General features: G+C 42.5%; 1 protein-coding gene across 1 annotated transcript; it reads right to left on the bottom strand.

The window, feature by feature from the left end:
• Positions 1 to 762: 762 nt before the first annotated feature.
• On the bottom strand, positions 763 to 17,920 carry smarcd1 (SWI/SNF related BAF chromatin remodeling complex subunit D1). The gene is made up of 13 exons (XM_072666015.1): positions 17,687 to 17,920; positions 13,057 to 13,229; positions 12,899 to 12,941; positions 11,675 to 11,797; positions 10,627 to 10,749; positions 9,226 to 9,342; positions 9,003 to 9,104; positions 7,711 to 7,872; positions 7,511 to 7,608; positions 7,291 to 7,426; positions 3,519 to 3,641; positions 2,955 to 3,056; positions 763 to 2,256 (listed from the first exon to the last, which is right to left on the bottom strand). The coding sequence occupies exons 1-13, from the start codon at positions 17,918 to 17,920 to the stop codon at positions 2,203 to 2,205; spliced, it is 1,590 nt and encodes a 529-aa protein (XP_072522116.1). The 3' UTR covers positions 763 to 2,202.
• Between the last annotated feature and the right edge of the window lie 3,692 nt (positions 17,921 to 21,612).

Raw genomic sequence — 21,612 nt, 5'->3', positions numbered from 1 at the left:
GTGCGTTAACACGTAAACATGGATAAAAATCATAATTTTTTACATATATGAAGATTAAAAGACTGAATGTTTAATAAGGCCAGATGTGTGTGTCTGTGACCCTTTCCCAAAACATTCGTACCCTCTTAGGAGATAAATAAATAAAGGGGGTGTGACCAGATGTGGGGGAAAAGCAGAAAGATGAAAAATTAAGGAAGAAATTCCACTCTTAAAGTAATCATAACACCAGACATGAATTTATTACCCTCTATATGACCCAGGCTGGTGAACCTGCCTCGGTTGAACCCTTTTCAGCAGATTCTTAAAGATTTATAAATTTAAAGTGTCATTAAAACGTCATCTCCAACACCGGCAGTACGGATTCTGAATTTTTCATATAATTTCATAAAATGCCCAATAACCAATGATCAGAAGACTGGAGTCTCACAAAAAGGGCTTTTAGGGTCTAAAAACCAGGTGCCAGAGTCCAGGTCAGTTAGATGATGTCCCTGCTCTTGCCAACCCACTCACCCTGGCAATTACCAGGAGCCATCACCATGAAAAGTGCACAGAACTGCAGGAATCTAGCCCTCCAGGACTGCAATTAACCACCCCAGCTCTAAATGAAGACGTAGGGTGTAAAAAGCATGATATCCCTCCCCTCTTGGAAGTGGAATTTTCCAGATAGAAGCAGTAGTAGTACCTAAACTCAGTAACGCTCAAAGTGCAAATCTTAAAATAACACACTGAAGCTGGGCTAATGACTGATACAAGCAAACTCCATCAATACAAGATACTCTTTATTGTAAGGGTTGACAATTTCAAACAAATTTGGTCCATAAAAGAATTGAAATAATAATAAAAAAGAAAAGAAAGTTGGAGCTTTAATGGTTTCTTACGTCGGCCAAAAGACGACGCAATGCACACAATGTTTAAAAAGCACTGAGAATGTTTCAGTCTAAAGCCACGACCGCCTCAAACTCTTCTCTGAAAGGTCTACAGGAGATCTTCAAGGCATGGATACACCATAGGTGCCACGCTGCAATCATGGGGCTTGTCGGTCCTTCATGTCAAGGTGAGAGTGTGAAATAGTTACGAACAAAAGGGTTAAAGAAAAAAATAATGAAAAGTTTATGTGGAGTAAATTACCTGAGCATGGACCATGATGTAGCCAATGTAGTGTGGCTTTCCATAAAATCAACCAAGGTCATTAATTAATGCCAAATCAACTAGCTCTAAGCATCTGCTTACAATTTCATAGCTTTGTAGAGTTGAGGTACTATAAACTACTTCCTTTATTAAATCTACAGCTACCTAATCTTAATATACTCCATATCCAAGACGAATATCTATTCGCGGCAAAAACAAATGAGAAAAGTGGCCCCACAGTTGTTTTTTTTTCTGTTTTCCATCAGTTTTGTTACCTACAAGAGTCTATGCAGCACCTGTTTGCGAAAAAAAGGAAAGATTCTCTTTTAAATAAGGGAAACAAACGGTGGTACGATACAATAACGGAAGATTAAATGTCAGTTATATGAGGGGATTCAGGGTCAGAAAACGTTTCAGTGGAGGCTTACTGTTAACAAACCTCATACAACATTCATCTCACTACGAGGAAAGGCATGGACCACTGAGGCAACACACCGCCGTGTTCATTAACCTCGTCACACGGACCTGAAATGAGTATTTCCACACCGCAGAAGTTGCTGCACGTCAAAATTTTTACAACTGAAGGTGAAAACCTTAGCTTTCTGCATGCCTTCAAACTGCCCAGGGTCTCTAGCCATAGCTTACAACTATGGTCACCTTCTGCACCTCCCCTTCCCATACTTCTGATTCTTGTCTGCATCATAACCGTTGTAACAGCGTCTACTTCAAAATGATGGAAGCAGCCCGACACACAGGAGGAGGTCCCCACTTTAACTCTCTCTCTCTAAAGGGGTAAAAAGAGACCAAGTGGAGAAATAAGCCTGGGAAATTCAAAGGGTTTAAAAAGGTAAAAGGGGCACCAAACCGAGTCGGAGCGTTCTTGCTCAGCAGGAGAAGCAGAGCGCAGGGCGCTCTCCTAACCTAACTGCATCAAGAAAGCAGGCAAAGAAACTGTAGTTTTAATGTCCTTGTGAGTAGTAAGAGGAGATGGCAGTTCAGTCCAACACCGCTGGCACGAACTTCGCTATCCAGCAGCCTCTCCTGCCTTCGGTCCTCCCGGGCCTCCGTTCTTGCTTAAGTGTTCCTGATGCCCAAGGCTTGCTCCAGCTCCTGTCTTCTCTGCTGGACCTGTGGGTAAACACATCGAATCATTTTCAGGAGTAAAGACTGGAGCACCACTTTGGCTGCAGAGATGGAGTTTAGGTTTGGCTAGGGTTGCAATATTCAGGGAATTTTCTAAGTTGGAAAATATGTGAATTAATGGGTAATTATAAAAATAATGGGAATAAAATTGGAATATTCAAAGCTAAAAGTGAGAAACTTTCATATACTTGTAAAGAAAAGAAAAAAACAAAACTAATTAGATATGATGACAAAAGAGTTGCTCCTCAATCCCAGGCACATTACACACTGCAGGGCTATTGAGGCCACGCCTCCTGCTGTACTGTTCATTGCTCCATCACCAGATGTCCAGATGACTTCTAGAAACCTGACACTCACCACTAGCTTGTGGGGAAATACTTATTTGATTGATGTTAAAAATGAATAAGTATTCATTCTTGATTGTACTTTTTTTGGGTCATCGGTAGTGTATGATAGTTCCTTTAAATTGTCCAATATTTCCTATTAATTCCAAGGAAAGTTTTTTTAATGATTGAAAAAATTTGATTAAAAAAATTAATCAAATTTTCCACCCTCTGCACCCCTAGGTTTAGTTTTGAACGATGCTTTGAATATGGCCGTTGGTGGGAAAAGGAACATGGTACCTAGGGCAAAGCAATGAATTCTTTCACATTTGGCTACGTGGTGCATGGATGGAGCCTTACCTTGGAGTAGAAGTAGCGACATACAGCCTCTTGAGCCCATGGCTGGAAATAGAACTCAGCCCTTCTCTCTTCTTCTGGGTTTCCAACCACATCAGTCATTGTCTGGATGAAACAGCAGGTTATATGTCATCTCACATTTTGAAACGACATCCTTTCCAACAAATTACCAAGCAGAACATCTCAAACACTTAAAAAGCTTTTGGAGACTTTTGTGGAAGTGTGAAACCAACAACCTTTGGTCATATGAGTCACTCTCAAGCATCCCCCACTTCTGATATCATTAGAAGTCCAGTCAGCCAGGCACTGGCCCATCACCAAGAAACAGCTGAGCAAACAATACAGCCATGGGGACTAATGGAGGGCTGGGTTAAAGGGTAGGAGATGGTGCCGAAAACCTTCCTTCCAAATCACTGAGCGTGGACTGCTGATGCAAGATCACTGCTTCTAGTGTTCACTTACACTTTAGCAGAAACCTGAATGAGACGACCGCCACCAAGGAGCTTCATGACTGTACACCATGGTCAACCATGGTCATGTTTAAGTGCGGGTTTTCAGTGGGCTCACCTTCAGATCCCTGCACTGCGACTGCAGCCAGTCATTGATGAAGCCTTGAGGATCACGGGCAAAGCTCAGCATGAACTCCCTCTGGGTCTTCAGCTGATTGATGGTTTCAATGGTCTCATGGATCTAAAAGGTGAAGCAAACAAGGGTGAAGATAATCAACATCTAAGCATCACAAAACTTTATAGTAGCCTATAATCATGTGATAAAGATTTCAAAATAAATACTAACTGATTACAAAGGTCAACGACTAAATGAATGGCGCAAACGGCGAGATCAGTGCTGGTGGACTGGTGACGAAACTGGGTCAAAGGGAACACATGCTACATGTGGAAAGACGATGAGCTGAAGGCAAAGGGACAAAGTAAACAATACTGAGAGCTTTACTACGGCCAGAAAAGAGGGGACATCAGGGGCTTTCAAGTTTTTAGATCAGAAATTTATTCTTAAACTATAATGGTCACAAAAACTGAGATGGACCAATGTTGTTAAACTGGGATATGTTCAGTATACAAGAACAATGGGATCCATCATTCTGCACTTATGAAACACTTATGGAGTTTTAATTAGGGCTTTCCTCAAATTCAAAGTTCCCTGTACTATATTGGTGAATGAGGCTTGTGAGTTTTCCAGCACCTTCTCTTGTTTTAGAAGGATTTTCAATGGAAAATAATTAAATAATAAAAATCCCCATTCCATTCTGGATTTAGCTTAATCTATGCTTGGGACCACAGCCAGCCATGATTCCCTTAAAACTCAAGCCTATCTAGATTAGCTCAGCGGCATAAACCCCCCCAATTAAGTGAACTTGTTTGCCTAGGGAGCACATGTACAAAGTTCACTCAGTCCTGAGCGTCTTGGTTTTAGTAATTCTGCTGAACAGGAGTTGCGAAAGAGCAGGATTGGCCACCGTGTCACGGGAGCATGGCTGTAACCCTGACCACTAAGGCCGTCGCTTTGATAAATCATTACTAGACCAGCAACGACTCTAAAAACCGAAGATAAAAAGACTCGGGACAATGCTGATGCTAAACATCAGCAGAAAGACAGACAAACAGGGTTTCCCACAACACGCTCTTGATCTGAACCGTTTCCATTGTGCAACTCCACAGCCATAACACTCCCGCTGAAACTGAAAGGATTCCCAACTGCTTAACCCAGAGGATGCACGACTCTGATATACACTGGGAAGGAACAGGACGTGCAGCCAAACAAGGCTGCGGACCTTCAGACCTAAAGAAAACATCAGTAGCACGCTCCCATGCAGTGTCTGGGGGGGTGTTGGACCAGAAATAACAGAGACAAAGGGGACAGAATGGCTGGTGCTCTAGAGCAGACGATAAGAAGCCTCAGATCTTGTGGGTGTGTGTGTGTGTTTTGGAGTTATGGTCATTTCTTTAGGGTCAAGATATGAGAATTTCATTCATTCACACTCCCTGCTAATTCAGAAGCAGAGTAAAAGTAGGTGGAGCTTATAACATCAGCAAATTAGCATTAAACCAATCAGGCTCAGCGGTGCTACAGCCCAGAGGACTAACCAGTGATTACATTTGGGATACAGCACATAAGTACCAGTGAGAAAGGTTGTTACATCATGGACTGAAAAGATACTGTGGACAAAAGTATTGGGACACCTGCTCATTAAAGGGAAAAGGAAAAAAAAAAAAAAAAAAAAAAAGATTATCCTGCTTTTGTTGGAGTAACTGTTTCTACTGTGCATGGAAGAAGGTTTTCTTGGAGGTGTGAAGCTGTGAAGATTTGATGGCATTCATACAGGGACTACACAAGCCGTGTGCATGAGGCACATTTGCACATCTCTGTCAGCAATGGGCGCAACTTATAGAAGCTGTGTCCTGTCCACAAACATTTGGACAGTTTATCTGAGACGGTGCATCAATGCGTCATACGCCGCAAACACGGCCACAGTCATGCCGTGCGCACTACCTAGGTGCATGCTCAGCCAGGGGAGATTCTGCATTAGAGGAGGGCTAGTAGCTAATGATTTACTCAAAGCTTTCATTAGGGCTGCATGTGCGGGCTTTAATGTCTTAGACTTTGAAACCAAAAGGTAAAACACATTCCAAACTGGCCATTAATTATAATTTGAAAAAATGATCAATTTATATAATTCAAAGGTCAAATTTTGAAATTTTCATGCAACAGGCAAATCCCACAAGCAGCACCACAAAGCAAAGGTCACTCGTAACACTTGCAGCAGACGATTTCTCAACAGCAACCCTTCCTTGAATTGTTCTTCACTGCGTTGTGCGCCAACAAAGCACTGTTAAATCAGCCTTAGTGACCTCTTGCTTGGATTCGGGAGGGGGAAATCAAGCCACTCAGCATGACCTCTTAATACAGAATGCTGATAGGCCAGTGAGATTAAGCATGACATGAGTCATGAAGCCTTCAAGAGCCAAGTGGGTGAGCTGAAGAGAACATGTGGCCCATAACAGCAAAATGGACCAATGGACATCACTCACTCACCGATTCATTCTCAATCTTGGCCGAGAAAGCGAGGTATTATCTTCTCTGCATTACTCAAGTACTGTTTGTACGCCGATTACCCAAAACAATCCAATCCATGAACGTGGAATTTAGAACTCGGAACGTGGAATTACGAATGCACAATTCGGAACATGAAATTACGAATTTAGAACTCGGGACGTGGAATTTAGAACGTGGAACTCGGGACGTGGAATTTAGAACTCGGAGCGTGGAATTTAGAATTTGGAACGTGGAATTTAGAACATGGAATTACGAATTTAGAACGTGGAACTCGGGACGTGGAACTCGGAGCGTGGAATTCAGAACTCGGAGCGTGGAATTCAGAATTTTGAACTCGGAGCGTGGAATTCAGAATTTTGAACTCGGAACGTGGAATTCAGAATTTAGAACTCGGAACGTGGAATTACGAATGTGCAATTCGGAACGTGGAATTACAAATGTGCAATTCGGAACGTGGAATTACAAATGTGCAATTCGGAACGTGAAATTTAGAATTTAGAACTTGGAACGTGGAATTTAGAACATGGAATTTAGAATTTGGAACGTGGAAGTCAGAACTCAGAACATGGAATTTAGAACTCGGAACATGAAATTACGAATGTGCAATTCGGAACGTGAAATTACGAATTTAGAACTTGGAACGTGGAATTTAGAATTTAGAACTCGGAACGTGGAATTATGAATGTGCAATTCGGAACATGAAATTTAGAATTTAGAACATGGAATTCAGAATTTGGAATTCTTTGAATTCAAAGATTAAGACAACTACAAGTTTGAGGCTGTTAAACCAACCTACTCCACATTCGGATGCACAGTACGTATTTGAGACCAATTGTTTTTGGACAGCCCTTCTAATGGACGCTGCTGCTTTGTGTACAGAACACACATACAGCATGTCTAGTCCCTGTAGAGAACATGAACCTATTGGCAACATGCCTAATGCCAGGCGTGAGCTAGAGAGGTATAAAGCCCTCCAAGCATTGAGCTGTTGAAGAACTGTGTTCTCTGGAATGATGGCGGTGCTCTATCCCGTACTTATGGGAGGAGTTGGGTTGGAGACCATTCAACATCCTGACCTCACAAAGGCTTTTGTTGAGGGATGCAACCAAATCCTCACAACAATGCTGTCCCAAAACTGTTGTCCATACAGTGAATATGGTAACAGTACCCCCCCCCCCCGTAACCACATTTATTTAAAGAGAAATGGCGAAACAAGGCATCCGCAGTGAACTGGTGGGTTGAGCCTGGTGAAAGTCTACTAGCGTACCTTGTTATCCAAGCCTGCAATCTCCTGCTGACTGGCAGTGGACAGCAGGAAGGAGTTCATCTGGGTCTTAAGGGTGTCATCCACCTCAACGTCAATGTCGTAGCAGGCTGTCTTTTTTTGGTCATTTGGGTCCACGCTGGAGAAGGCAGGTGGACAAAAGATGAATAAGAAAGCTAAGGATGCACATCGACAGACTGATGATTAACGGCCGTAACCTTACCTAATCACATGATTAATGATGATTGGCTCAGGGGGCATCAGTAGAGCATGCAGGCGCTGAGGAATCTCAGAGAACTTCATCCTCTGGGTCTCAAAGATCTGCAGGGCATGACCAAAGGTTCAATAAAACAGATCTATACCATGACAAGATAGGGGAGAGTGAGGGCAGGGCCTCAGTCAACACAAAAGGAACAGCTATACCTGCTGGAGGTACTTGTCACAATTGATGAACTCGCGCTCATGGGGGTCCTGTAGTTTGTGGGTCTTCACATACTGCCACAGAGCCTGGATGATGACTGGCCTGGTCTGGGTGTGGATGCCCAGCATGCGGGCCAGCCTGGGGTCCAGCTTAAACTGAGGTGGCTGAAGGAGGTAGAACACAGTAGTTTGCGTTACATCAACCCCTTGAACTCTTAAATTTTTGCTTTAATTGTAAGACATTGTACTCAGATTAAAATAGAAATGCATTACCTATAATATCCAAAAATAAATAAATGAAAGATTCATTTGATTCGATGCCTACAATAAAAACGCCATATTCAGCATCTAAAATAAATGATTCAGTAACAATTGATTTCACACTGATTCTCCACTATAAATGAATCATGCAGCAATGCATGACTCTGTATCTACTATAAATGATTCAGTATCAACAATTAAGGACTCTGAATTCAGCATCTATTATTGATTTGATATCTATAACAATCAATTCTGTATTTAAAAAAAGCCAAAAAGCCATATTCAGCATCTACATCAAATTATTGAGTATCACCAATTAATGATTCCCCATTCAGCATCAATTACACATGATTCAGTACCTACAATAAGCTGTTCTGTATCTACAATAAACTCATGAAGTATTCAGTATCTAACAATAAACGATTCAGTATCAACAAGTGATTCTACATTCAGCATCTACTATAAATGAACCATGTAATTATTATTTGGTTATTCAGTAACAAGGAAGGATTCTGTATTTAGCATCTACTATAAACAATTCAGTACCTACAACAAACAATTCTTCTATAAATGATTCCATATCTACCATTAAATGCTGCATTCATTATATAATCTAAATGATTCAGTATTAACAATAATTTTTTTTGATTTAGAGTACAGCTGTAGTTGCATTTAGCATCTATGTAATTCTGTATCTACTAAAAATAATCCACATCTAATAAATGATTCAGTAATTACTAAAGAACTACATGTGTAATATTATTGTAAGAGATATTTTACATTTAAGTGGTAAGAGGCACATCAACTGGTATAACAGGTCACTGAACTATGAAGCTTCATTCCATATTAAGCATCTCATCCCCCAAGCTGTAGTGCATCTCAGTGATGCGGCGACACCTAGTGGTGATTAGTGCACCTTAAAATGCAAACATTCAGGCCACAACTGGAAAGCAGTTGCAGGACATGAGTGACAGGACCTTGTGAGGCGACAAATCGGTGAACTTCAGCGTCCACGCATTAACGAGCAGGCTTACTTGGTAGTCGAGCATTAGGAGGACAGTACAGCGCACGCCCACGTCTCCTGGCCTTTTCACCTGGAAGCCATCAGTCTCCTGAGTAGTGGGTGTTCTGTGCCACTAGGGAAACAGCCGGAGGACATCATTACAGTCACAAAAGGCTGCAGCAGAACGTACAACCGAGTCTCACAACACAGGACTGAATAAGCATTAGCCAACAAAGTCTGCGTTAGTCTCTTACCTCTACCAAATGATTGTCGGGCCCGTACAGGTCTTTGTCCAACTCAATCACTAAAGACTTGAAGAAAGAAGAGAACTTCCTCTTCTGTTTGGTGGCCTCGTATTTGGATACTGCGGTCTGAAATGGACAGGATTTTAGTTTTACCATAAGAGAAGGGCCTTCAGATACCTCCACTCTCACAGCACAGCAAGAAATCCGTCAGGTCTGTGTGAACTGCCCATGTTCTACACGCTACTTCTGCATAGCATCTAATCAAAGAACATGTAAGCAACAGTGAAGAGCACGAACGCGAAAATAAAAGTATTGGGACACCTGCTCATTTATGGAAATGCTTTGTCAGGAAACAAGGGTGTAATATATTGAAGTAGGGCTGGCCTATATGGTAAAAAGACTGTATCACAATACATGTAATCACAGGCTAAAAACAGCAGTAGTGTCAGATTCTTATAAACTACTATTCAGATCCTCTCCTGTACTGAATACAACAATTTATACTCAACATCAGCTGCTCTTCATCTCAATAACCAAGTGTAATTACACTGTTAGTAATGAAACCTGCAGCTGATCAGTGTTTATTAAGCACTAACAGTCTCCTCCATATGATTAGGAAAGCTTACTACGATGAAATATCACAATGTGATAAGCCCAGCTCTGAATGAATGGGGAAAAATTATATATATATATCATTAATCAACTATAACAAAACCCTAATAAACTGACTCATAATATCCTAGTGTAATTGAGAACTTTAAGAAATAAATGGAGGATCAGTCATTGGCCTGGATTAAGCTTAGATAGGAGCAGCTGTGTGCATGCATGTTAGATGAAGGAGGGGTAAGAGAATGACGGGAGAAAGTTGGAGCCAACATTGGAAAGATGATTAACATGCGTTTATATAAATAAATATATAAATAATGTGCATGATTAACTTGTAAACTTTAAAGCAGTAACCTTAAACGCAAATTAATTGCCTTACCAAGTTGGACAGCACTAATACATACATGCGCATTTTGGAACTTCAGCTGTGATCCGATTTGGACATGAGGAGCCTTCTGGGATGCTTTTCCAACAAGACTGAATCTGTACTTATGCTGAAAACGCATCAAACCTGAACCCGCCTTACTTAAGCTAATTAAACTTCCTTTTTTAATGATATTCTTAAAGTAGTTATGATATTCAAGAATACTTAGCAATATTATCTAATCTAATTTAATGCTCATCTGGAAGTCACTGCCTCTGTTTCAAAAAACAAATCTGTGTGGGAACACCTCAACAGGTATATGAGATCACAGGCATGCCGTAGCATCAACAGCCATTCCTCAAAAACTGGTTTATAACCCATAAACGAGGAAACAGAAAAGTCCAGGCTACGCCGCGCTCATCTTCAATGCATCAACTTACATCCTCAAGCAGTCTCCCTTCCACCCGTAGCTCCCATGATGCTACAGTGCCCTCGCCATCCTCAGCATCAGGCTTGGCAGGGTTGAAAGTGTTGGAGATAAAAATGCGCAGCTTCCTCTTTTGCTGGAAGGAAAAAAATAAAATAAACAAACAATCCAATTATCAGGAATTTAATTCCTTCATCTTCAAAACATCATGATGGAGCATCTTTTGGCACATTCAGGTTACATTCAGCCTCCAATATGAGGAGCTACAAAACACAGCTCAAGGACTTTTAACCAAAGAAGGGGGAGTTGAGCATTTTGCCATTACATTTCTACATACTGTGAATGCACTAGAACAGGACTTCAGTATTTCTGTCTGTTGAACACTTCAATCCTGCAATTTATTATTGTGCTCATTTCCAAACTGCAGAATTCCAGAGGTCAGTGTTGCAAATCATTTAAACAAAGTAGTAAAGTACTACTACAAACCACACACACACACACACACACACACACACACACACACACACACACACACACACACTTTTGCACTCTTCAAATACACCCCTCTAATTTACAGTTCAGTGATCCATACTGTAATTATGTATTTGTAAAGCATGTTAAATTGACATGCCTTTATATACACAAAATAAATGACCTTATAATATAATATAACGACCCCAAATATCACAGCGCCACATGCAAATTAAGACTACCGCGATAATCCTACTGCGTAAAAAAAAAAAAAAAAAAAAAAAAAAAGGGGTTTTATCCTAAACCTATTTCTCTAACCACTTAAAGTTCTACTTAACCCTGAATCCTCATTTAGGAACATTGCATTTCTGATTCTCTGCACCATTATACTTTTTTTTTTTTTTTAATTTTTTTTACTTTGATCCTTTAGCCTCAAATGAAGACATTATTTTTTTCCCCCCTCGCAAAAACGGCTTCTTGTACAAAGACTACGTTTACTTTTTACACTCGTTAGGTCCTACTAATCCCAAAGAGGAGAAATTAGCCTGAGTCACAAACGCAATTACATGGGAGCTGAAGATCATGTTTACCTTGATGGGTCTCTTTAGTGCCTCCTGGATATCAAGCCTCTTGCGCATAATGGTCTGATCCAGCTTCCTCTCAAAAGCCAGCAAATCCATATAAGCCTGAGACTCTGGGACTAGCTCTCTGATCTGCAGTGACAGGAGACAGACAGACAGACAGACAAATAAATAAATAAAAGCACAGATCTAAACAGATGTAGCCTGGAATAATTCCCACCCTCACACTGTGTGGTGTGATGTTAGCTCTGAGTGTGTTTATTCCTGTTCAGTGTTAAAAGTGAGTAGTTTTAGACACCTTCAGATGTTCATCTTACGTACTACTACTAAAAATAGCATAGAGCTTTTAAAAAGGACCAGTTGTGAAATAAATAAATAAATAAATAAACTCTATTAACCCATAAGCTCAATATTGGTGATTCACAAGTGGTGTAGTGCTCTCTCTTAGTTACAGGTACCACATCATGCAAAAAAGAGCAATCTGAAAAATATTATATTATATTAAGTGTTTGTAATAACTGTCATTTTATAATAAGTAACGCCACAATTATTTACAGATTATAATTGTATAATAATTTTTCCATTTAAATCACAACAGGTCAATTACTAGTTAATTATAACTGATAAGTCAACCATCAAGTCAATCATCTTTAACAAAGACTAAACCACCCATAGTTTAATTGCATATTAAATACATATATTATATTATATAATTAGTGAATCAGTGCCTACATTTGATATTACATACACATTTACATAAAGTTTTACAGCCTATGCTCATACATACACCTCATTTCATTTAATTTTACTCTACACTTAATTACACGTGTATCACATTCTCTGCTATAGTTATAGATGTGTAATAACATCTGTTCTTACAACCAAGGTTGATCCGCTCGTCTACGCGAGCACATTTTCAGAAGCAGTACATTTACATTTATGGCATTTAGCAGACGCTCTTATCCAGAGCGACTTACATGGTTACTCGTATTACAGAGGTGGGCCAGTGTAGTGTTAGGAGTCTTGCCCAAGGACTCTTATTGGTGTAGTGCAGCACAGTCACCCAGACCGGAAACCGAACTCCAGCCTCCAACATATTGTGGTAGTGCAGCGGCAGGTAGTGGTGTTATCTGTTGCACCACACCAACCACCACCACCACTCCCCCATAACTACACTGGTAAAGTGGAAGCACACCGTTACTAGAGACAGTTCTTTCGAGCAAGGGTACTCACTCTCTGAGGTAGAATTTTATCAGCCATTTTCTTCTTCTTGGCACTAAAATAGAACAAATACCACAGTTAGTAAATTCATAGCCAGTCTGTGATACTAAAATAATCCAGTAATAAAAATTACTGCAAACGTTCGTATAGGACGCTTATTCGGCACTTACTGTTGGTTTCGGTTCTGCTGCTGGACCTGCTGGATCTGTGTCGGAGCGGGCCTCTTGCGGGAGGGATCCATGACCGGCATGCCTGGACGAGACACCGGACTGGCACCGTAGCCTGGTGGCCCCATGGACGGGCCTTGAGGAGTCATACGATTGGCAGGTGGCATTCCTGGTCTCTGCAATTCGATGGAACAAGAAGCTGAGGATCAGTGCCTAGATTCAATATTTTATACAAATTCAGAAACTTTAAGAATTAAGGGCCTGGAGGTGCATTTACAAATTACGAAATTCTCAGATCTGCAGGTAAACCCATATTTTGCCACTAATTAAGATAAGATAATCCCTTATTAGTCCCACAGTGGGCAAATTCTCAGGGTCACAGCAGAAAGGGATAGCTGTGACACTCAGATGCAAAATGTAGATAAATTACACACATATATATATATATATATATATATAAAAAAACACACAATATATATAAATAATAGAAGTAAATAAGTAAATAAAAAAGCAATAACATTACTACGTTACTAATATCGTAATTAACATCAGTTCCATAGGCCCCAAAATAGAACCCATTGGGACTCCACCTAGTTTACCAAGATACTATTAAGAACGATTGGTGAATACGGTCCATTCTTGTGAATATCCTAGTGCTTGTCTTAATATTCTTAATTATATTATTATTATTTATTTAATTTTTATAAGGAAAGCTTTTGCTAATTCGGCCCCAGATCCGCCCACGATTTTTGGAACAGCAGTATCAAACACCCTGATCTTTAATTATAACCTATAATTGTGCATCCCTAGATATTAGTCCTACTGAACATTCAACCTGAAGAGTCAGACCTTTGCTGTATAGAAGCTCAATGGTTGTGCAGTCCTTTATACATTCAGCTGCACCCAGACACCGCAGAGCCAGAATAGAGACTCTTTTGAGAATCTCTGCCTCAAGGTTAATAAACTTACTCTAATTCAGTCTCGGCCCTCTGGAGAAGAGAAGCCTCCCAAAACCGATCAACAGAGCTGATCAAAGCTGGGTGGAATTTAAACCAAGGTCAGAAGATTTCCTCAGTACAACAGAAGCTCCAGGTGAAGGACGGCTCGTAAGCACGGCAGACACGTCGTGACCAAACTGCAGAAAAACACGGGTCACGACAAACAGGTGGCTCTTCAGGTCCGCTCTGACGGACTTCTCTTGATTCATCAATATGAAGAAGCAGGAGCTAATTATTTAGTCTTCACTGCTTCCATCAGCACAGGCAAACCTCATTAACATGAGAGGGATTCAGCAGAAAACACGACAAGGTCTGCGTCTGACTGACAGAACTGAACTGAGGGGGAAAATAAGGACATGCAGTCCCCAGCGTCTACATATGGAAGCCAAGCAAGGCTGTAAAACAGTCCCCCTCTGAAGTGAGGTCACGTGAATCGACTCATTTACATATCTCAGTCCATTCACCCTACCACAGTGTAGCCCCGCCCACTCAGGCTGCAGTTCTCAGGAAGGTTTCCGCTCAGAGTACTTACAGAATGAGGCACAGCCAATCAGAACAGCTTATTTAGCATATAGCTATCCTAAAGATGAATGAACAGAAATGGCCGGATTCATTTTTACACCCATTTTCTTTATTATTATAATTATTATATGACTATTGATAACAAATAAATAACATCTTTAGGGGGAAGAAAAAATAAGGATATGGACATTGAACAGAATTTGGTTTGTCCGATATTTCAAACTAATATTCTTGCTCTAAAATATAAAATATCTGCACAGGACTCATTTAACTGCATTTGTGGTAAATGTATAATGCACTGCTACAGTAATTGCCAATGCAAATATAGCGGAAAAAGTAAAAAGGTGCAAGTTACACTACTTGGATCAGCATTACAGACAAATAAATCATTCTGTATGGTTACAAATGCAGTATAAATTAAGAAAAAAAACCTAATGCTGTTAATTTCGCACAGTAGCAGGGTGGTGCACCATTTCTCAAATCAAATTTAATGCCTAAAGATTTCAATAAAGCCCCATGTGCAGTCATACAGCTCTGGGCTTTTCTTTTCACAGCGTTAGACTTCATCTGTTTCCCCAACCAACAGTCCCTCATCAGTAGTCAGTCTCTGACCACAGGCCCATCACCAGATGATATTTTGGATTTCTATGCTGCTCTGGATTAGTTTAATAAACACCACGACCACCTGTATCCCGAGCCATGCCACTTCGCCATCGGTAGCCGGAGTCGGAGAGCGCACAATAAGCCGTGCTCTCGCCTGGTGGGTAGAGGGCGTTCCCTCCTTAACATAAAATAAATAAATAAATAATAATTTAAAAAAACAAACAAACAAACAAAAAAATAAACTGTCCAACATCTCGACTTTTCACCTTTAGGCATTCTTTCAATTTAGTATCAAAACAGTGACCAAAAAAGGGACATTCCCAGGCATTATTACCTTAAACCTTCAAAATCTTCCTTTTAAACCTTTAAGACCAAGATCTACAGGAACCTTGAGATGTTCAGCATCACCTACACATTCTGCTCTTGTGGATATTAATAAATCCTTCAATTATCATTTTGAAACATCAGTCAGATCTGAACATCTCTCTAAAAGACTGTCTAACTCCTTCCTCACGGCTCATCACTATATGAATCCCTACAGATGCAACAGTGATGCAGGTCTCTGTAAAGCTCGGAGAGGCTGCGGTATCGGTTAAGTACATCCTTTTTGTAAAGGCATCAGTAGATACGCCAATGTGAAGATCTGCCACGGCCCACGACTGCCGCACCACCGCATGTCTGGAAGTTACCTTAAACAGAAATCATTTGAAATAAATATATAACACTGATACTCACCAAGCCATGAGCCAGGAAATCAAACAAGCGACTGCGTGTCTCTGACTGCATGTGAGCCCCCCGAACACACCAAAACTAGTAACACTCTCCTCACACACACACACCCGCGCGCACGCACGCGACCACTGGAGACTGGAAAGGTCAGAAATTGTCCAGCTATATACATATACACACACACACACATACACACATACACACACGCTCTCTGGTCCTTCAACGACTGACAAACACACACACACAAACAAACGCCCGAGCAGAAGTCTTCAAACCCCAGCCATCAGACGTGGGCTTGACGCACACTTTGCTCTCCCTCACACACACCACAGCCCCTGGGATGTTTCACAGCTCACTGCAAAACAACAGCGGCCAAAAGCCGTCCACAGAGCTTTGTCACGCCGCTGAATGGCCACGCTGTCGGAAGCTTGTCATTTTCTTTGTACTGACTGCGGCGTTATTCATCAGAGAGCCAGTGCGCTCGCTGCCTTTCACAGCATCCCCACACTTCAACCTTGGAGCTCAGGCTGAACAATGGCACGCTCTACCTGAGCACGCCGAACGTGGCGATGCACCGAATTCCTCTGACGCACAAGCCGTGCTTCTGTGCAAGCCGTCAAGGCCGCTCAGAAGAGGGCAGAAGCATTCCTTTGGAAGAAAGCTCGTCCCTGAGATGAGGAGGGGGGTGGAGAGGCCTGGCAAGGATACAGTCAACTACAACAACTACACCTTCACACTCATCCAACCATTTAATAAAACAATCATAATAATAATAAATTATAATTATTATTATTATAACTTCTCACTGACTGCATTCAAGCTTTTCTATACAAACCCATTCACACTGCCTGCATACTATTCACCAATAATAAAGGCAAGGTCTGCTTTCCCTATGCATTAGAAGCTCTATAAACCCCACTTAGGAGGGCTACCTACCCAAATGCATTGGTTTCCATCTTCTGAACATTAGTTTTTCGTCTATTTGCCTGGTAAAGAGTTAAAAACTGCCTAATTTAGGAGGAGAACAGCCTCAACTAGGATAGCTTGCTAGAGATAACCACACGGCTGCTCCACCACAGCAGGCCATACATAAACAAAGCTAGGCAGCTAACTTAGCTATAGCTAGTTAGCATACGAGAAATGATGAAAGAACGAAATTTGAGCTAATTTGAGCTAAATTGAGATAAAACGTGTATTATTTTAGTTTTATTTTTATTTAATATTTTTTCCCTTTTACTTAATAACACTGAATCCCTAAAACAGACAAGTAAGTCGTGAATGAAGTCAGGCCGGCTAGCTTAGCTCAGCCGTTAGCAGCAGCGCTGTAGCTCGCCATGTTGGCTTATTTATTTATTTACTTATTTATTTATTTATTTTCCAGCTGTTTTTTTTTCCCCAACTTAATTCTCCGTTTATTCGTTTTCCTTTTTCCTCATTTTTCGCAGCAAATAAGTGCTTAAATTTTCTACGTGGCCGAATCGCCTTCTTCACCGAACTCTCCAGTCCACCTTAAAAAGTGCAGTAGTTTGATGCGGGCGCCCCTGTAAGCGCCAGAGCGCAACTGCAGCGCCGCTTAAGGTGGAACGGGCAATTCGGAAAACCAGCCCGCCGCTTCAGAAGCCAACTTCAGCTTCGTCTCTACGGGCTGTTTTGAGCTCAAATCACTCTCAGAAATACACGATTACAGCATTTATCTAGAACCCTAAGTGCTGAGGGGTAGAACGAAGTCACAGCGCTGCATAACAGAACAGTGACCCGCCACTCTTTGTTCTCGCTCTTACCGGGTAACCGGGCCCGGCCATTGGGGAGCGGTACAAGTGATTCTGCGCGCCAGCGGGTCCCATCCTCCCTGCTGGTGTACCTGGGCCCATGCCTGGCCCTGCGCCCGGTACTGGTGGTCCAGGTCCCATTCCTCCTCCTCCTCCAGCTCCACCACCGCCGCCGCCTCCACCAGCACCTCCACCGGGTCCTCCAGCTCCGGGCGCCCCGGACTGAAAACCTCCACGCGCCGCCATCTTCTCCTCTCCACCGGCCGGAGCTCCGCCTATACCGCGCCGTCGCGCGTCACGTGACCAAGCGTAGACAACGCATCCTACATAGGGCCCTAGAAAGGGAGCACGCTTCTAGTGTTCCAAACGGAAGTGTCCCTTATTGTACATAAACACTAGTTCTAACTGTATGTATGAATTACAGCAGTTACAGCAATTCATTAAAAAGGCTTACCGGGTGCTCAGTGGTCATCATAAGGTCCACCATACCCAATGCAAGGCCTCGGCCAGAAGGTATAAAGCCCCCAGCATTGAGCTGTGAGGTTCTCCGGAGTGATGGAGCTCCATCCAGTACCTCTGGGATGCGTTTTAATGGTTGAACTGATCATCCAACATCACTACAGGACCTTGCTGTTGCTCTTCTGTGGCTGAATGCAATCACGTCCTCCACACAGCAATGTTCCGATGTCTAGCAGAGGCTGCTACTGCAGCAATACGATACAAGCAGCTGATTCATAGCCTTGACGTTTGTGAAGAAGGGCTAGATAGGTCAGGTAGGCCGATCAGAGTTCACTGTGTATCGATCGCAGGTATTGATCTGGCCCCATCTCTATAGATGCCACCCCGCCCACCAAGCGGTGGAGTGGGCCGAGGAGTGAGGATGGCAACACAATCACCGGAATCAAACACCCTGTTGGTGATGAGTAGCAGAGGTGGTGCAGGCTGTGGAAACTCGAACTCACAGCACCTCATTGTTCCTCAAACTGATCCTTCTACCCAGAAGCTTTCTGGCTTGCCTCCAGACCCCGGATCCCGGATCAATTCTCTGAAAAATGCTGAGGAGATGAAATCTTAGGAGAGTCCGGGCCAGCAATTAAGACATCCTCCGCAATTAATGCTGACCCTTCAGCTGGACCACATATAGAAATAAAAAAAAAAAGCCCATACTGAAGCAACTGCTGGGAATCTGCTTTCGTATGTGTGCCAGGGGCTTGTAGGGACTGTCCACTAGAGGTCATCCTAGCCTATCTCTGCACAGACACTGCTGGACAACCCTATAAAGTTAGGTACCTCAACCCCCCTTTGCATATCCCCCAGCTTACAAAGCCGGGGGCAGAGCGCAGGCTCAGCCATGCTACAGCACCCCAGGAGCAGAGAGAGTCGGGAGCCCTGCTCAAGGGCCCAACGGTGGCGGTGTAGCGAACCTGGGACTCGAACCCACAACCTTGTGGACAGTGTAAGGAAAGTGTGAAAGCCTAGGTTAGCTATACTACGTCTGATTGAGGGGAGAGTATATTAGCTGCTAGCGCACAAAATAGATATATGCACATGATGTGGCCAAAAGTTTGTGGACACCCCTTCTAATGAGCAAATTCAGACTTACAGAGTTTCTATTCTACCTTATATGTCATTTTGTGTTAAACACAATATATGTCCAAATGTTTGTGGACACCCCAAGTTGCAGCCATTGCTGACACCGATGTGCAAATGCAAACACACAAAAGCTTGTCTAGACCCTGTAGAGAAGAAGTACCACACAGTGCCAATAGAATAGGACTCTCTGCAGTAGAGTGGGCTAGTAGAGTATAAGGTAGTATAAAGGGTATAAAGGGTATAAAGCCCCCCAGCATTGAGCTGTGGAGCAGTGGAGGAATTGTGGTCTCTGGAATGATGGATGGTGCTCCAACGATGCGTTGACCTATAAGCCTAAGATCACCATGCCACCAATGCAAGGCCTCGACCAGAAGGTATAAAGCTCCCAGCATTGAGCTGTGAGGTTCTCCGGAGTGATGGAGCTCCGTCCAGTACCTCTGGGATGAGTTGGAGTGGCCGAACCGATCATCCAACACCACTACCTGACCTTGCTCTTGTGTGGTGGCGGGTGGAATGCAATCACGTCCTCCTCACAGCAATGTTCTGACGTCTATTGTAGAGCCTTCCCAGAAGAGTAGAGGCTGCTACTGCAACAATACGATACAAGCAGCTGATTAAGAGCCTTGATGTTTGTGAAGAAGGTCTAGATAGGTCAGGTAGGCCGATGCAGCCACCTTACAGGCAAATATGAGCTAATGACAGTCATTAATTAGCTGATTTTTGCATATTGTGATTAAAACTTCATGAAATAATTGAAAAACAAACAAATAAATAAACAAATAAATGAGTCGCTTTGTTTACTTGTTTACTATCAACTACAGAAATGCTCTCAGCTTTGAGAACGGCCTGTTTGAGCAATAGTCCCGTACTGGTAATCATTTCAGTGGCGGGCGCGAGCAGTGAGTGCAGACGGGCCCTGCTTGATCACTTAGTTTATTGTGTTGGCCGTGGAGAGCCCAGCTCCAATTAAATGGTTTGAGCAATTGAGAGAAAACACCATCCATCACGGAGAACTTGAAGGCAGAGAGGTTTTCCCTGGCAAAGGCGAAGGCGGAGAGGAGACATGGGTGGAGACGACTGTCGTCCTGATTCATTAAATCAACCGTGATGAAGGCTGGAGGAAGGGTTAAAAGGGCCGCGTCCTGATAAATGATCAGGTAACCTACTTCTTTCTTCTCCAGCATGGGTCAAAAAGTGAAGGTGAGGTTCTTCCATGGAGCTTTATCCATGGATTACACTATAGGGACAAAAGTATTGGGACACCTGCTCATTGTTCACTGTTTCTTTTGAAATCAAGGCTATTAAAAAGAGCTGGTCCTGCTTCTGTTGGAGTGACTGTCTCTACTGTCCAGGAAGGAAGACTATCTACTAGATTTTGGAGGAGCATCACTGTGAGGATTTGATTGCATTGAGCCACAAGAGCTGGAATAGATGTTGGAAGATGATCACCACATCATTCCAGAGAACCAGCAGTTCCACGGCTCCACAGCTCAACAGGGAGCCTCGTTAAGTCAGAGTCTAGAACATGAGAACGAGAGCAGTGGTACCGTAGGCCCCCCCTCATGCTGGCAAAACATGTCAGGAAACACCCCCACAAGACCTGATACCTGATGTTCTCCAGTCGTCTAGAACATCACAGTTTGGTTCTTGTCAAGGTCTCTCAGGTTCTCTCAGGAACCAGATCATCAGTGTTCTCCCCTTCACCTGTCAGTGGTTTTAATGTTATGGCTGCTGGGTGTATATTTGCCTCGGAGAACATGTTACTCAACAGCGTTCAAGAGCTAAAAGTGCACACTGACTCCTGGTAGCTGATTAAGAAGGTCGGTCAGGGAAGTTTCCTGTGGGCCGAGCGCGGGGCTGGGGGGCTATAACTCACACACTCGTAATGGCACTGCATTCATCACACACACTCTTAGAGACTTTGATGATATCATTAAACTCTTTACTCATTAGCAGCGTAGCGCTTCTAAAATCAATTCCATCTTTCATGGCGTGTGTGTGGGTGTGTATGTGTGTGTGTGTGTGGTGAAGTAAGGGTGACTGTGAGTAATGTGGTCTGCCCCGTGTGCCAGAAAGCGGGACTGATCAGAGCTGCCACTTCATAAGTAAAGTGTAAGAAATCTGGAGAAGCTCAGAAACTGGGGCTGAGGATCCTTCTCCAGCCTGAGAGACTGACAGGAGGGATCTCTACAGTAATACACAGCACATGTACTGAGATCAAGCCTCTGCTCCTCTGCGAGGGCTTTACACTAAATGCTGGAACATTGCTGTGAGAATTTGATTATTAATATTTTGTGTGAAAATCGTGGCAGAAATATTACCAAGAGAAAACTGTTAGCATTATA

The sequence above is a fragment of the Salminus brasiliensis genome, chromosome 21 (genome assembly GCF_030463535.1).
Source record: "Salminus brasiliensis chromosome 21, fSalBra1.hap2, whole genome shotgun sequence".
NCBI classification, from domain to species: Eukaryota; Metazoa; Chordata; class Actinopteri; order Characiformes; family Bryconidae; genus Salminus; species Salminus brasiliensis.
Note: the sequence above shows the minus strand (reverse complement) of the source record. Positions and strands in the feature narration are given on the sequence as shown.